At 38.6% G+C, this 16,046-nt stretch overlaps 1 protein-coding gene across 2 annotated transcripts in view; it reads left to right on the plus strand.

Moving 5' to 3' along the window:
• The window catches only part of nonC (serine/threonine-protein kinase Smg1), a 455,954-nt gene that overhangs the window by 368,406 nt on the left and 71,502 nt on the right, over positions 1-16,046 (plus strand). For both annotated transcript variants that reach the window (XM_071692708.1, XM_071692701.1), the window contains exons 47-49: positions 4,881-5,027; positions 6,272-6,425; positions 14,433-14,607. In XM_071692708.1, coding sequence (XP_071548809.1) covers positions 4,881-5,027; positions 6,272-6,425; positions 14,433-14,607 — 476 coding nt within the window. The remainder of the gene's footprint in view (positions 1-4,880; positions 5,028-6,271; positions 6,426-14,432; positions 14,608-16,046) is intronic.

Below are 16,046 nucleotides of genomic sequence, written 5' to 3' on the forward strand. Positions count from 1 at the left end.
CTATTCAGACACATATTTATGCTAAATAATCTTTCCTTCCTGCTCAGTCTCACCTTACTTTTTTTTTTCATGTTTCCCATGTTGATATTAGTTGTTTGTATTAACCCGCAACAAAGCATCCCCTTCTTGTATTTTGATCTCTAAAAGATGCAACAGAAGAAGGAGTCAAGTGGATAGTGCTCATCCTCGTCAAAGGCTCATGCTGAGGTGTCTGAATGTGAGTGAATGTAACCAAGATGAGAAGAGAGGAGAGATAGGTAGTATGTTTGAGGAAAGAAACCTGGATGTCTTGGCTCATAGTGAAACAAAGGTCATAGGTAAAGGAGAGGAATGGTGTGGAAATGTCTAAGGAATAAAGTCAGGTTGGTGAGAGGACAAGAGCTAAGGAAGGGGTAGCACTGTTACTGAAGCAGGAGTTGTGGGAGTGGGTGATAGTGTAAGGCAATGAACTCTTGACTGATGTAGGTAAAAATGAAAGTGGATGGTGAGAGATAGGTGATTATTAGTGCTTATTCACTTGGCCATGAGAAGAAAGATCATGAGAGGCAGGTGTTTTGGGAGCAGTTAGTGTGTGTCTATAGTTTTGATGCAAGAGGCTAGGTATTAGTGATGGTTGTTTTGACTGCAGAGGTGCATAATGTGGCAGTTGAAGGTATGATTGGGAACATGGGGTATTCAGTAGTGTGACTGGAAATGGTGAACAGCTTACAGAGTTGTGTGCTGGAAAGGGACTGGTGATTGGAGTACCTGGTTTACAAAGAAGGACATATGCAAGTATACATATATGAGTAGGGAGATGGTCAGCAGGCATTATTGGATTCCACATTAATTTGGAAGCATGTAAAAGAAAGGCTATTGGAAGTGAATGTGCTGGGAGGGCAGCTGGTGAGACATTTGATCTTTACCTTGCAGAGGCAAGGGTGAAGATTCATAGAGGTTTTTGGAAAAAAGGTAACATAGTGGGTGAGAAGAAATTGGTGAGTAAGTGAGTTTGGAACAGGGACTTGTGTGACGAAATGTGAGAAAAGGTTGGGTGTAGAGTGGCAAAAGATGAGAGTAAACAAATGTTGGGGAGTGGATGAGAAATGGGAGATATTCAGGGAAGCAGAGCTGGCATGTGTGAAAGATGCACATGGCATGTGTAATGTGGGAGGTGGACTTATTAGAAAGAGAAGTGAGTGGTGGGATGAAGAGGTGAAGTTGCTGTGAAAAAAAAAGAGAGATGTGTGGGTGATACTTAAAAGGAAGGAGCGAGAATGATTGGAAAGCAACAAAAGATGTTTTGGAGGGAGTTTGATAGTGTGAGAAAAACAAGAGAACAAATGGGAAACATCACAGAAAAGGGCTAATGGGATAGTGGTAGCATGTAATGATGAAGTGAGGAGATGGAGCTAGTGTTTAGAAGGATTTTTGTATGTCTTTGATGATAGGAATGCAGATGTAAGGTGTTTGGATCAGGGAAGTGTGCAAAGCGAAAGTTATAGAACAATTTTTGGTGAAGAGAGAAGTAATGAAAGCCTTGCACAAGATGAAATATGCAAAGGCGGCTGGAGTGGATGGTATTGCAATTGAATTTTTTGAGAGAAAGAGTGACCACATTGTTGATTGGTTTGCTAAGATTTTCACTGCATGTATGTATCATGATAAGGTACCTGAGAATTGGAGGAATGTATGTATATAGCCTTTGTATAAAGGCTGTTGGGGATGAGAGAGCTTGGGAAGTGAGTCAGTTGTTGTTCGCTGATGATACAGCGCTGGTGGCTGATTCATGTGAGAAACTGCAGAAGCTGGTGACTGAGTTTGGTAAAGTGTGTGAAAGAAGAAAGTTAAGAGTAAATGTGAATAAGAGCAAGGTTATTAGGTACAGTAGGGTTGAGGGTCAAGTCAATTGGGAGGTGAGTTTGAATGGAGAAAAACTGGAGGAAGTGAAGTGTTTTAGATATCTGGGAGTGGATCTGGCAGCGGATGGAACCATGGAAGCGGAAGTGGATCATAGGGTGGGGGAGGGGGCGAAAATTCTGGGAGCCTTGAAGAATGTGTGGAAGTCGAGAACATTATCTCGGAAAGCAAAAATGGGTATGTTTGAAGGAATAGTGGTTCCAACAATGTTGTATGGTTGCGAGGCGTGGGCTATGGATAGAGTTGTGCGCAGGAGGATGGATGTGCTGGAAATGAGATGTTTGAGGACAATGTGTGGTGTGAGGTGGTTTGATCGAGTAAGTAACGTAAGGGTAAGAGAGATGTGTGGAAATAAAAAGAGCGTGGTTGAGAGAGAGCAGAAGAGGGTGTTTTGAAATGGTTTGGGCACATGGAGAGAATGAGTGAGGAAAGATTGACCAAGAGGATATATGTGTCGGAGGTGGAGGGAACGAGGAGAAGAGGGAGACCAAATTGGAGGTGGAAAGATGGAGTGAAAAAGATTTTGTGTGATCGGGGCCTGAACATGCAGGAGGGTGAAAGGAGGGCAAGGAATAGAGTGAATTGGAGCGATGTGGTATACCGGGGTTGACGTGCTGTCAGTGGATTGAATCGGGGCATGTGAAGCGTCTGGGGTAAACCATGGAAAGCTGTGTAGGTATGTATATTTGCGTGTGTGGACGTATGTATATACACGTGTATGGGGGTGGGTTGGGCCATTTCTTTCGTCTGTTTCCTTGCGCTACCTCGCAAACGCGGGAGACAGCGGCAAAAAAAAAAAAGAAATAAAAAATAAAGGCAGGAGGACAGAAGGGGTGTTCAGACTACATAGATATGTTTGTTGAGTATACGAGTTAAGTTATATGGGAGAATGCTGATTGAGAGGGTGAAGGCATGTTTAGTGCATCAGGATAGAGAGGAAAAATGTAGTTTCAGGAATGTACAGGATGTGAGAATCAGGAGTGTGCTTGCAGGAATGTATGTGAGAAATACTTAGAGAAAAAGAATAATTTATATGTGGTATTTATGGATCTAGAAAAAGCATATGATAGGGTTAATAGAGATTCCTTTTAAAAGGTCTTGTGAATATATGGTGAGTAAAGAACTATTAGAAGCAGTGAGAAGTTTTTCTCAATAGTGTAAGGCATGTGTATGAGTAGGAAGAGAGGAGAGTGATTGGTTCCAAGTGAAGGTTGGTCTGTGATGGGTGTTTATTGAAGGGATGATGAGGAAGATAAATGCAAGGATCATGGAGAGCATACATTAAGTAGTATGTCTAAGACCTGGAAAGAGAGTCATTTGTTTGCTAATGATATCACACTGGTAAGACGTTCAAATGAGATATTTGCAGAAATTGATGACTTGAGTTTGGGAGGGTGTGTGAAAGGAGGAATTTGAGAGTAAATGTGAATATAATCAAGGTTATCAGGTTTAACAGGGCAGAGGGACAGGTTAGTTAGGTTTTGAGTTTATATAGAGAAGTTTTGGAAGAATTGAAGTATTTTAGATACCTGGGAGTAGGCATGGCAGCTAATAGAACCATGGATGCAGGAGTCATAGGATGGATGAGTGGCTGAAGGTTCTTGGAGCATGGAGAAATGTGTGAGAGAGTTACACAGGAAGGCAGAAATCAGTATATTTGAAGGTATAGTGGTCCGAGCAATGTTTTATGGATGCGAGGCATGGGGTTTAGATGAGAATGTAGAAAAGAGGGTTGGATGCGTTAGAAATTAAATGAATTAGGGCAAAATATGGTGTGAGGAGGGTTGATCGAGTAAGTAGTAGAAGGATAAGAAAGTGGTGTGGAAAAAAGAAGAGTGTGATTGAGTGAGGTAAAGAAGGTGTATTTCAGTGGTTCAGACATGTGGAGAGAATTTGCAAGGAAAGGTTAAGAAAGATGATATATGAGTTGGATGTGGAGGGAAAAAATGGGGAGGGAAATATTTTGAGTGGTCAGGGTCTAAACATGCAGCAAAGTGAAAGGTGTGCATGAGATTGACTGAATTGGAACGATGTGGTATAGTGGGAGCAACTTGCTGTCAGTGGACTGAACCAGGGCATGTGACGCACCTCAGGTAAACCATGGAAAGGTGAGTGAGGCCTGGTTATGGATAGGAGGTTATGGTTTTAGTGGATTGCAAAGGACTGCTAGAGATTGGTTGTGTGCAAATGTAACTTTTCTTCATCTGTTCCTGATGGTACCTCGCTCATACAGGAAATGATGGACAACAATGAGAGAAAGAAAATAAGAAGATAGTATATTTTCTTTCATACATGTCCATCATTCCTTTTGTTGGTGAAGTATAATTATGCATTCATTTTTAATGGCGTATAGTTATCTCAAAACCCCTTTTCCAGAAGATCCTACGACCTCAATTGTATATCTTATAGTTGCAGATGTTATCACTTTGCCTGAGACTGTCTCATGATCAGTTTATGAAACAGAGGACAGTCTTGTTGAAGAACTTCCCTTTTCAAAAGAGTCTAACTCTTTTCTGCCACTGAATTTAGTTCTTCCTTAAAGATGTAGGAGCTCCTAGAGTCCAGGAGTTTTGTGAAAGGGACCTTGTGGTTTTATGATTATGATATGCATATGCACATAGTTTTATCATAAGATTATAATGATAGATTAATTTAGAACATTGAGATGATATGTATCTGGTTTAGACTTTGCAAATGAGTGTATATATTTTTACAAAAAATGTATGTGGCTTGTGCCTTTGTAAATGTGAAGGTGATGTGTATAGGGAATGCAAGATATGCAGAGCACAGGTGATATTTGTGTAACTTTTAGACTGCAAGAATAAGGAATACATATTGGAAGAAAATTCCATTTTCTAAGTACTAGTTTGTATCATACCATTATCGATTGTATAGGTCATTTATTTTATATTTTATAAAGAAAGATGCTCCTAGCCTCACTTTAATGCACCTCTATCGTTAGTTTCATAATGTACCGACAGGAAGCAGAAGCAAACCCACAGCATGGTTTATATAGTCTGCGACCTCGTTATGAAGAATACTCTTTGGTGAAGAAGTCAGTTGATCATGCCAAAGATCTTGCTAATACTCGTCTCTTGGAAGTAAAGCAGTGGCATAACTTATATTTGGTAAGATGATGCAGAATTTTGAATGTCATATTTTTTGTTCTAATTATCTGTCTAATATCTTCACCTCCATTACCATTTATATTGGTTGGATCAAGTTTATGCAGCCTGTTATTTCACTGATGCACTTCCTTTGAAACTTTTACCTCTGAAGAAAAAGTAAGATCAAATAGTTTATTATGCAGCTTCATCATGTAGACTTCATTTCTTGCCATTTACCATAGCTTTTACTACACCTCTGATATTTCATCCTTGCAAAACTGTCATAAACATCAGCTTTTCCTCTACAGTGATTTCTTCACACTACATATGCTAGTGTTTTCGTTTTTTACCCTGTCTGTTCTAGTTCACTGCTGTGATTAGAGTCTTCGTGAGTGATGTTTTATTTAAATGTCAATGGATAATGATTGTCAGCAGTATGAAATGCAGTCATTGATCTTTCAGCATAGCAACCCATTTCTTAGTTCTGTGCAAACTGCATTCATGTATGTGAATTCTTGTTCATAATTGCAAGGTGATTCATGAAAGCAAAACTTGTTACTTATTGTCCTTCAGTTTTCTGTGTCCTCTTCCAAAGTTCTGTTCAATATTTTCAATCCCATCTTTGTTTATTCCAGCATATCTTGTGAAATCTTATGACAAAATGAAGCATTCATAATACATAAAGTTGCAAAGCTTGTGTAGACTGTCTTAAAAGAATCCTTGTTGTCCATAAGTCTTCCTGTTGTGGTCCAGTTCACCTTTTTTTGCACAAGAAGCATTGTTTCTGCTTTAGAGGTTTCATGGAATTACTTTTTCAGATTTTTTTTTATTTCAGTATTCCACTTTCTTATCTTTGATGCAGTCTAAGGTGATGAAAAAGAAAGCTGTTATATTTAAACTACTTCCCTTCTTTTGTATATCATGGTAACTATTGTCATGTAGGTTTTTCCAACTTTTCTCTCATTTAAGTTTACAAACTTATAATATCTACAGCGTACTCTTTTATTTGTTCCACCATCCCCTTTATACAGCTGAGACAGTGAGGCTACTTTATTCATTCTTTTTGCTTTTCTGGATTCAGCATATTTTTTGGATTCATAAAAGGTTTCAACAAAAATTTATTCTTTTGCATACCACATTTACATTTTTATGCTAAAGAATCTTTATGATGTTTGTAATTTTTGATAGGTTTATTCTGATTAGTCACACAGTGCCTGTTGTCATATAACTGATGAGGTAATTACATTTTGCTTTCAAATTATCAGACTGCAGCAAGAGTTTTTGAAAGTGGACAAGCAGGAGAGTGGCGTGCAAAAGTCAGTAGCATGAGTAGTTTGCAGGCCAGTGTGGCACCTGTGAATGAGTTTCTATCTAAGGCTGGTCAGAGCCAGTTAGCCACACAATGTGAACATACAGAAGGTTAGTTCTTTTACTGTGATATTTATATCTGGTTCTCTTTAGATTAATTGATGATACATAATTTTTCATTACCATGAAAAATGAAACAATTTTTCACTCATGGTTATTTCATATGTTATTGTTTGGGTCTTCATAGTCATCTATAAGTAGAGCATGTAAGATGTGATTGATTATTACCTGTTAGCTTTAACTCCTTTTTCATATATATTGGATGGGTCAGGTATATGTTGCCTTATTGCTCCCCTTACCTCTTAGAAGCAGAAGATGGAGCGACCTAGAAAAGTATTGGGTTATGTTTATATAGACGCAGCAGTTGGGGGGACACTGCCCCAAGCAAACTTTTGCAAAGTGAAACCATTTTTTAGCCCTGCTTTACTCTTAGTATTCTTACTCCTGTTTCACTAATGCACTGATGCAGACTCAAAAATTACACCCAAAACTTGATATGAAACATTTCTTTTAATAATGTGAGTTTGTTGCCAAATGCATGAGCCACATATAGGTAGAGGGAGTTAACATAGTTCAGTGTGATGGCAGAAGGAGGTAATACCGTCCTTTCTGACCGCCTTGCCACATTTCATATTACATAAGGCTTATATCACCTCTTCTCACTTTAACAAACCTCTCTTCATGGCTCTCTCTCTTTCCGCATACCACCCTGACCCAAGCTTCCAACATCTGCCATTCTGTCATCAAACACATTGAATAGTCCTTCAAAATACTCATTACATCTCATTTTACCTCTACCTGTTACCATTCACTTTTGCCCCTCCACCAGTGCTCCTATTTGTTTACTTGTGTTTTACACGTTATTAACCTCCTTCCACAAAATATTTATGAATATGTTTCATTATGATACAAATTGAGTTGATCCCTCTTGGATTTGAACATTTTGTCATATATCAGAATTTTTTATTTTTTATATGTTTTGTAGTACAAAGTAGAAAACTCTGAATAAAGCAAGAAAGTCAAGCTTTCATTGCAACATGTTAATGTTCATACTAGTAGGACCCAGACAATGGAGATTCTTCATCACAGCATGGAAGATAATCTTTCTACTGTGTAGGTAGAGCTTAAAGGCGTACACTCACCAGGGCACCATATACAGATGCAACATTCATAACACAGTGCACTGAAGTTCTGATTATCTAAACCCTATGTGTCTGGTTTTCCAAGTGCAGCAGACAGAAAAATTGTCTGGATATCACTTGTTCAACTTGTATACGTATTGGTTGACTATATACAATGTGTTAAGTTGTATTTCATTTTTTCTTTCATAATGTATCATGTTATATTTCCTTTTTTCTTTCCTTTTCCATTTTCTGCCATGTGGAATTAGAATTAGAAAAGAGAGCTGAACCTTTGAAGAAAAAACTACTTGTTTTAGAAATTAAGTAATAATAGAGGGAAGAATTTCCAGCACCTTACTTCTAACCCTTTTAGCTACCTTACATGGCACTGGAGATACATTGATAGTATTCTTTCTCCCTTCACCACAAGGATTGTTTGAAAAGTAATTAAGGTAATTATAACATTGCATACTACATATAGTCAAGTCAATTGGGAGGTGAGTTTGAATGGAGAAAAACTGGAGGAAGTGAAGTGTTTTAGATATCTGGGAGTGGATCTGTCAGCGGATGGAACCATGGAAGCGGAAGTGGATCATAGGGTGGGGGAGGGGGCGAAAATTTTGGGAGCTTTGAAAAATGTGTGGAAGTCGAGAACATTATCTCGGAAAGCAAAAATGGGTATGTTTGAGGGAATAGTGGTTCCAACAATGTTGTATGGTTGCGAGGCGGGGGCTATGGATAGAGATGTGCGCAGGAGGATGGATGTGCTGGAAATGAGATGTTTGAGGACAATGTGTGGTGTGAGGTGGTTTGATCGAGTAAGTAACGTAAGGGTAAGAGAGAGGTGTGGAAATAAAAAGAGCGTGGTTGAGAGAGCAGAAGAGGGTGTTTTGAAATGGTTTGGGCACATGGAGAGAATGAGTGAGGAGAGATTGACCAAGAGGATATATGTGTCGGAGGTGGAGGGAACGAGGAGAAGAGGGAGACCAAATTGGAGGTGGAAAGATGGAGTGAAAAAGATTTTGTGTGATCGGGGCCTGAACATGCAGGAGGGTGAAAGGAGGGCAAGAAATAGAGTGAATTGGAGTCATGTGGTATACAGGGGTTGACGTGCTGTCAGTGGATTGAAGCAAGGCATGTGAAGCGTCTGGGGTAAACCATGGAAAGCTGTGTAGGTATGTATATTTGCGTGTGTGGACGTGTGTATGTACATGTGTATGGGGGGGGGGGGTTGGGCCATTTCTTTCGTCTGTTTCCTTGCGCTACCTCGCAAACGCGGGAGACAGCGACAAAGTATAAAAAAAAAAAAAAAAAAAAAAAACTACATATAGTACTTAAATGCCAATGAGTATCTGCTTAGAGATTTTTCCACAAAGACAGGGCTAACATGTGGTGCTTACCACACAGCTTACTTGAAAAATACTGTCCTTCTCTGCTGCCACATGCTTTACATAGCTTTCAACTCTATGTTCTTAAGGTACAAAACTCATTTTTATATCTAGATTTGTTTTATATTGTTCCATTTATGTTTCCTATCCCTCCTAGTTTTTTTCCTTTCATACCTGTTTGTATTTCCATGTGTCAGTAAGGTAGCACCAGGAACAGACAACTAAGCTTTAGAGGAAATACCAATGCATGGCTCTTTCCTCTGTTCCTTCTTTCAGAAAATATTAATACAGGAGGAAAGGGTATTCAACCCCCTGCTTCACCTCCCCTCAGTCACCTTCTACAACACACAGATATGTGGAAAGAATTAATTCTTCCATATCCCCAAGTATAATTTATCCTAGTGTTATGTTGAGTCATCTTTCCAACTTCATTTGATGAATTCAGATGAATTTTTGTTTGACAACATTTTGGTGAGCAATTTGTAGAGGTATGTGCTGAAAAGGGACAGGTGATTAAGAATATCTGGTTTCAAGAAAGGGACATACACAGTATACATTTGTGAAGGGAGTTGGGAGTTGGTGGAGCTTATTTGATTAAGTGTGGTAGCAAGCTGAGTATGTTTGATAGTTGAATAGAGTGTATTGAAATAATTAGGATATGTGGAAAGTATGATTAAAAGATGTGGAAATCCATACACTTGTGGAAGATTTTCATATGTTTATCCAATGGAAAATCATTTAGATAACACTGATCCCTAAACATATGTATACGCAGAGAGGTTTAATCCTGGAACATACCAAGAGTGATCTTGTATCATAACTCAAGTGATATCTAATATGCCGTTCCGTGTGCACAAGAACATACCCTATGGGAAAACAGGCTATATATGTCCTTGTATTAACATATATTTTGCATTATACCAACTCCACTCTATCTTAGTCCTCTCCCCCACCACACAATCTAGATTAGCTTGCATTCTTTCATTCTTCACCCTTGTATAAGATGAAATGTGTCAAGGCAGCCGGTGTGGATTGTACTTTAGTTAAATTTCTTAACAAAAGGGGTAACCTGTGTTGTTGACTGATTAGTTAGTATTTTCAATGTAAATATGAATTATGGTGAGGTACCTGAGGATTGTCAGAATGCATATATAGTGCCATGTTATAAAGGCAAGAGAAACAGGTGAGTGGTCAAATTAAAAAGTTAATGATTTTTTTTGAGTGTACCTATAAAGACGTATGGAAGAGTGGTGGCATATATAGATCATCAAACTAGGTGGTTTGTGGAGTGGTCCAAGAAATAGTGATCAGGTGTTCACTTTAAAGTATGTCTGAGAAATACTTGACAAACAGAGGGATCTGTATGTGGCTTTTATGATTCTAAAAAAAGCACATGATAGGGTTGATAGAGTTGCTCTGTGGTAGATGTTTTGAATATATGGTGTGAATGGGAAGTTATTAGAAAGTTATTAGAGTTTTTATCAAGAAAATAAGGTGTGTGTGTGTGTGTGTATGTGTTTGTGTGTGTGTGTAAGTAGGTCGAGGGGAGGGTGACTGGTCACAAGTGAAGTTGGACCTGCAGCAGGAGTATATGATGTCACTATGGCTGTTTAATTTCCTTATGGATGGGGTTGTGAGGGAGGTAAATGTAAGGGTCTTGGAAAGAGGGATGAGTGTGCAGTCTGTAGGGATGAGGGGGGCTGGCAAGTGACTCAGTTGTTTGCTGATGATGCAGCACTGTTGGCAGATTCAGGTGAGAAATTGTAGAAGTATGTGTCTGAGTTTGGAAGTATGTGTGAAAGAAAGTTGAGAGTAAATGTGAATAAAAACAAGGTTATTAGCTCTAACTAGGTTGCACAAGAAACAGACAAAGAAAAGCCACATGAGCTCTTATTTGTTCTCTAGCTGTTATTTGTAATGCCTTAAAATCACAGCTCCTTTTCCACAACCAGGCCCAAAGACCTTTCCATAGTTTACCCCAGACACTCCATATGCCCTAGTTCAGTCTATTGTAGAAAATGTGAATTATTTATTATTTTACTTTGTCTGTCTCCCAAGCTAGCGAGGAAGCACAAGGAAATAGACGAAAGAATGGCCCAACCCACTCACATACACATACACACACGCACATATACGTACCTATACATTTCAATGTATACATATATATACATACACAGACATATACATGTATATGCATGTACATAATTCATATTTGCTGCCTTTATTCATTCCCATTGCCACCCTGCCACACATGAAATGACAACCCCCTCCCTCCACATGTGCGCGAGATAGCGCTAGGAAAAGACAACAAAGGCCACATTCGTTCACAGTCTCTAGCTGTCATGTATAATGCACCGAAACCTTAGCTCCCTTTCCACATCCAGGCTCCACAAAACTTTTCATGGTTTACCCCAGACGCTTCACATGCCCTGGTTCAATCCATTGACAGCACGTCGACCCCGGCACACCACATCGTTCCAGTTCACTCTATTCCTTGCACGCCTTTCACCCTCCTGCATATTCAGGCCCCAATCGCTCAAAATCTTTTTGACTCCATCTTTCCACCTCCAATTTGGTCTCCCACTTCTCCTCATTCCCTCCACCTCTGACTCATATATCCTCTTTGTCAATCTTTCCTCACTCATTCTCTCCATGTGACCAAACTATTTCAAAACACCTTCTTGTGCTCTCTCAACCACACTCTTTTTATTACCACACATCTCTCTTACCCTTTCAATACTTAATCAAACCACCTCACACCACATATTGTCCTCAAACATCTCATTTCCAGCACATCCACCCTCCTCCGCACAACTCTATCTATAGCCCATGCCTCACAACCATATAACATTGTTGGAACCACTATTCCTTCAAACATACCCATTTTTGCTTTCCAAGATAACATTCTCACCTTCCACACATTTTTCAATGCTTCCAGAACTTTCACCCCCTCCCCCACCCTATGATTCACTTCCACTTTCATGGTTCCATCTGCTGCCAAATCCACTCCCAGATATCTAAAACGCTTCACTTCCTCCAGTTTCTCTCCATTCAAACTTACCTTCCAATTGACTTGTCCTTCTACCCTGCTGGAGATAGGGTCGAAAGATACTTCCCACGTATTCCTTGCATGTCGTAGAAGGCAACTAAAAGGGGAGGGAGCGGGAGGCTGGAAATCCTCCCCTCTCGTTTACAGTTTTCCAAAAGAAGGAACAGAGAAGGGGGCCAAGTGAGGATATTCCCTTTAAGGCTCAGCCCTCTGTTCTAAATGCTACCTTGCTAATGCAGGAAATGGCGAATATGTATGAAAAAAAAAATGAGTAGAGAGAGACTGACTGAGAAGATGTATATGTTTTGAGTGGAAGGAACAAGGGGAAGGAGAGACCAAGGAAGAGTTGTAAGAACAGGATGAAAAATTCTTTGAGTTACCAGGGCCAGAGCATGCAAAAGTATGTGATTTGCTCTGGGATAGAATTGGAGTAGATTGGTATACAGAGTGTGACATGCTATCAAAGTGCTGAACTAGGACATATGAAGTGGTCAGGGAAGGGCTTGTGGGACTTGGCTCTGGATGGGGGCTCTTATTTTGATGCATTATATATGACGGCTAGAGTGTGGATGAGAGCAAATGAGCAAATGAGATCTTCTTCATCTGTTCCTGGTGCTACTTCCTTTATGTGGAAAATGGCGCAGAAGTATGAAACAAAGAACACTCATGTTATATTCTCATGTATTATTGCAGAATTCATAATATTGTTTGTTCCCTCCAGAAATACTTTCAGATCTAGTGCATTATTTTTGATGCCTTCAAAGTGTTCAAGTCCTTTTAACCACTCACCACCTGTATTAGACCATTAGTCTTGCTCTGAGGGTTTTCTACCCTGTTTAATTCATTTGTTTGACTAGCAACATTTCAGTGCAATAGTTTTCAGTTTTTTACAGTACACATTAAGCATTTTCATCATTGTGAAAGTTTTCATTATGAAACCACTCATTATTTGGCTTATCAAATGCTCTTTAAGATAAATTTTCTCATTTACGATAACTCCCAGGTCTTTGATATTTCTTCACAATATATTTTTTCTTGTTTGGCCTGTATAGGGAGTCACCTAAGTATGTATTGCTAATCATTGTATGACTTATTTGCCCAAGTTTCTCTTCATTGAGTTCCATTAGGTTCTCTTCTACCCATTTGCAATTTATTTTTAAATCTTGTTACAATTTTCCTGTCTTTCTGATTCTATTGTTTTACTTACTTTGAACTTCTGTATCTTTGCCTGAAATCATTATTACATAATGCAGTGAATCCTGTATTATTCATTGTGGTACTACCGATAGAACATCCTCTTTTGGCCATGGTTCCATTTGCCTCCACTATACTTTTTCTTACCAGTTCAAGATGCTTTGTTCCATTTCCCTAGAAATATCTCCATGACAGCAAATGAGTGAATATATAGTTATGAGCTTATGAAGCTTTCCTTTTTTCCTTATGCTATCTCCCTGATATGAGAAACAGTAAACAAATATGAAAAAATTTAGAAATAGATGTTGTACAAAAAGAAACAATGAAAAGATATATAAAGTCACTTACCTTGCACCTCCAGCATACTTCTACCTGGTTCACTTTGGAATAGATATCTGTGCAGAAGCCCAGCATATTAGTGTTGATATGGCATGATTTTTTTCATTGAATGTATAGAGAAAACATGCCTGTGACCAACATATTCTCCCATTTAGCACTGCTTAGGTGTAGCAGATACCAGATAACAAATCCTTTTGTTAGCAAGGCTGATCATTTAAGTTCCCAACTTTACCATCCTTCATGTTTGACCTATAGAGTGAACATACTGACAAGAAGCCTGATGAACAGCAGTTTCAACCTGATAATGGTATTCTCATAAAAATCCCATAACCAACATCACTCTCATCTGACATTTTACTCAACTTCGGAATATGATAACATGATAGATGAGCTTGATAGAAATTAGGTCCTCACAGCCTCACTGCTGTATGTTTTTTTTAATTCCTGTTCAGAACTTCATTTAGGTAATGAATAAACACAACCATAGGTATGGATGAAACAATAGACAATCATCAGGGTTAGACTTTAGAATGAGATGATTTAAAAGAATAACTGCTTTTTAATAAAAGAGTAGAGGTTGGAATATCTGTTTGGCATTTAAGATATGCTATTGTATATATAAAAAGAGTCACAATTAAGGTTGGGGACTGAGAGGGTGTGAGGAAAATGGGGATTTAGTGATTGAAAGAGGCAGCAATGGGAACAGGAGATATAGGGAAGCTGAAAATTAAACCCTGTGAATGATAAGAAATAGAAGAAAAGAGGACAAAAGATTGAAAATGAAGAACAAACCTGCATTCTGTCTGAAAACTGTGTTTTGGACGGGCATTTTGATTATGTCCAAATCTTCTCATAATTTTTTCCTTAAGTCTTTTCACTTTTAAACTAATTCTCTTTCTTTAAGTGAAATATGTTGCTCCTACTGTTGTTTTAACTTCGTAACAAATTGTTTTATTTCATTTTCAAGTTGAATTAGGTAAAGTGGTTAGCCAGGTTCAGGGTGTCCTTGGTAGCAGCTTGGACTTGTTGATTAAGTATGGTGGTGTGTGGGTCAATTATCCAGCTGATCACCTATCTCGCCACCGCCTATCACAGCAACTGGTGTGGCTCGCCTCCCTTCTCCAGGACTTCTCTCTCAATAAGTAAGGATTGAAATGTACTGTGGTATGAAAGGATTAGATCATCTTAATGTCAAGATTTAATGGTAAAAATGAAGGATGTAAATTGCTTATGTAAATATGCTAAAATTAGAAGAAAATTTGAACCCCATCCTAAAGAAGTAGCATTCATTTTTTAAATGTCATACATATGAAGGTATGTGAATTTATTTTAAATTCCCTTTCTAAAATTTTAAAAGAAAATTGATGAATGATATGAAAATGAAATGAAAAAGAGTATAAGCTCTTGTGGAGAGAGGTATATTATAGTGAAAAAGAGGTATGTGTAGGGAGTGAATGTATGTGTGATGACTCTGGAAGGCTGTTAATAACAAAAGACAAAAATTGTGAGAGGAGGAAATTCTTGAGAAAGCTTATTAAAAACTGCAGTGAAAGAGAATTGTCTATTTTCATAGAGTGAATACAGTTAAGGAGAGAGAAAATATTTACTTATTAGGGAGAGGAAGATATTGCAGTGGAGGAAGTAAGGAGAGTATTGAAACTCAAAGCATGAAGAAGCTGGAGATACAGATGGAGTGGTGAGCAAGATGGTGAAAGTGAAACTTGTGGAGTGGATCTGGAAAGAGTGTATTGAAGCATAAAAAGTGGTCAGAGTCCTGATGATTGGGCAAAAGCATAAATTTTCTTGTTATATAAAGGGAAAGGGAGTAAAATTGAGGTTAAAAATGTATAGAGGAAAAGGCCTCCTTAGCATAATTAGCAAGGTGTTTAGTAGGATAATGTTGCATCTCCAGTTTTTGGTCTTCTGGATTTACTTTTTTGCCTTTCCATCTTTCTTCCTTGGATCTAACACACTTGATGAGTGTCTTACTAAATTCCACCATGCCTTAAAGATCTAACGCACTTGATGACTATCCAACTAAATTCCACATGCCTTTAGGATTCTTAGCTTTTTTAAGTACTTCCTGGCTTGATGACTCGAATGTAACTATAACTGGTGCCCATTAAACTCCTATTCAGAAGTCACTTCCAGTAGTCCCATGTCTTCCAGTAATCGTTTGAAATGCATTTTCTCCTTTATTATCCTTTCTTCCTTATCTGGTGGATGCTCTTCCTGCACTCCAGAGATGATCAGTGATTTACATGCATCAATCTCCTAATCTATGAGTCTTTCTTATTTTGGTGCCACTAACTTTTCAGCTAGCTCTGTGTGTGTGGTAATGTCAATCTCTGTGTCTCCAACTTTCTTTGTTATCTCTCTTTTGGCTGGCAAGCATTGGTCCTGTATTCTTAGGGCTCTTCTGTACCTTCCATCAACTAACCTGTATACTTCCTTGAGTGCTTCTTCTCTAACAGTGCATGTTATGTTTTTCAACCTCCTCGTGCAATTTCCTGTGTACCACTGTTTGTGTCAGCCCAGGTCTATTTACCTTTCTGTCACTCTTAATTCTCAGTTGATCTGC

The sequence above is a fragment of the Panulirus ornatus genome, chromosome 4 (genome assembly GCF_036320965.1).
Source record: "Panulirus ornatus isolate Po-2019 chromosome 4, ASM3632096v1, whole genome shotgun sequence".
NCBI classification, from domain to species: Eukaryota; Metazoa; Arthropoda; class Malacostraca; order Decapoda; family Palinuridae; genus Panulirus; species Panulirus ornatus.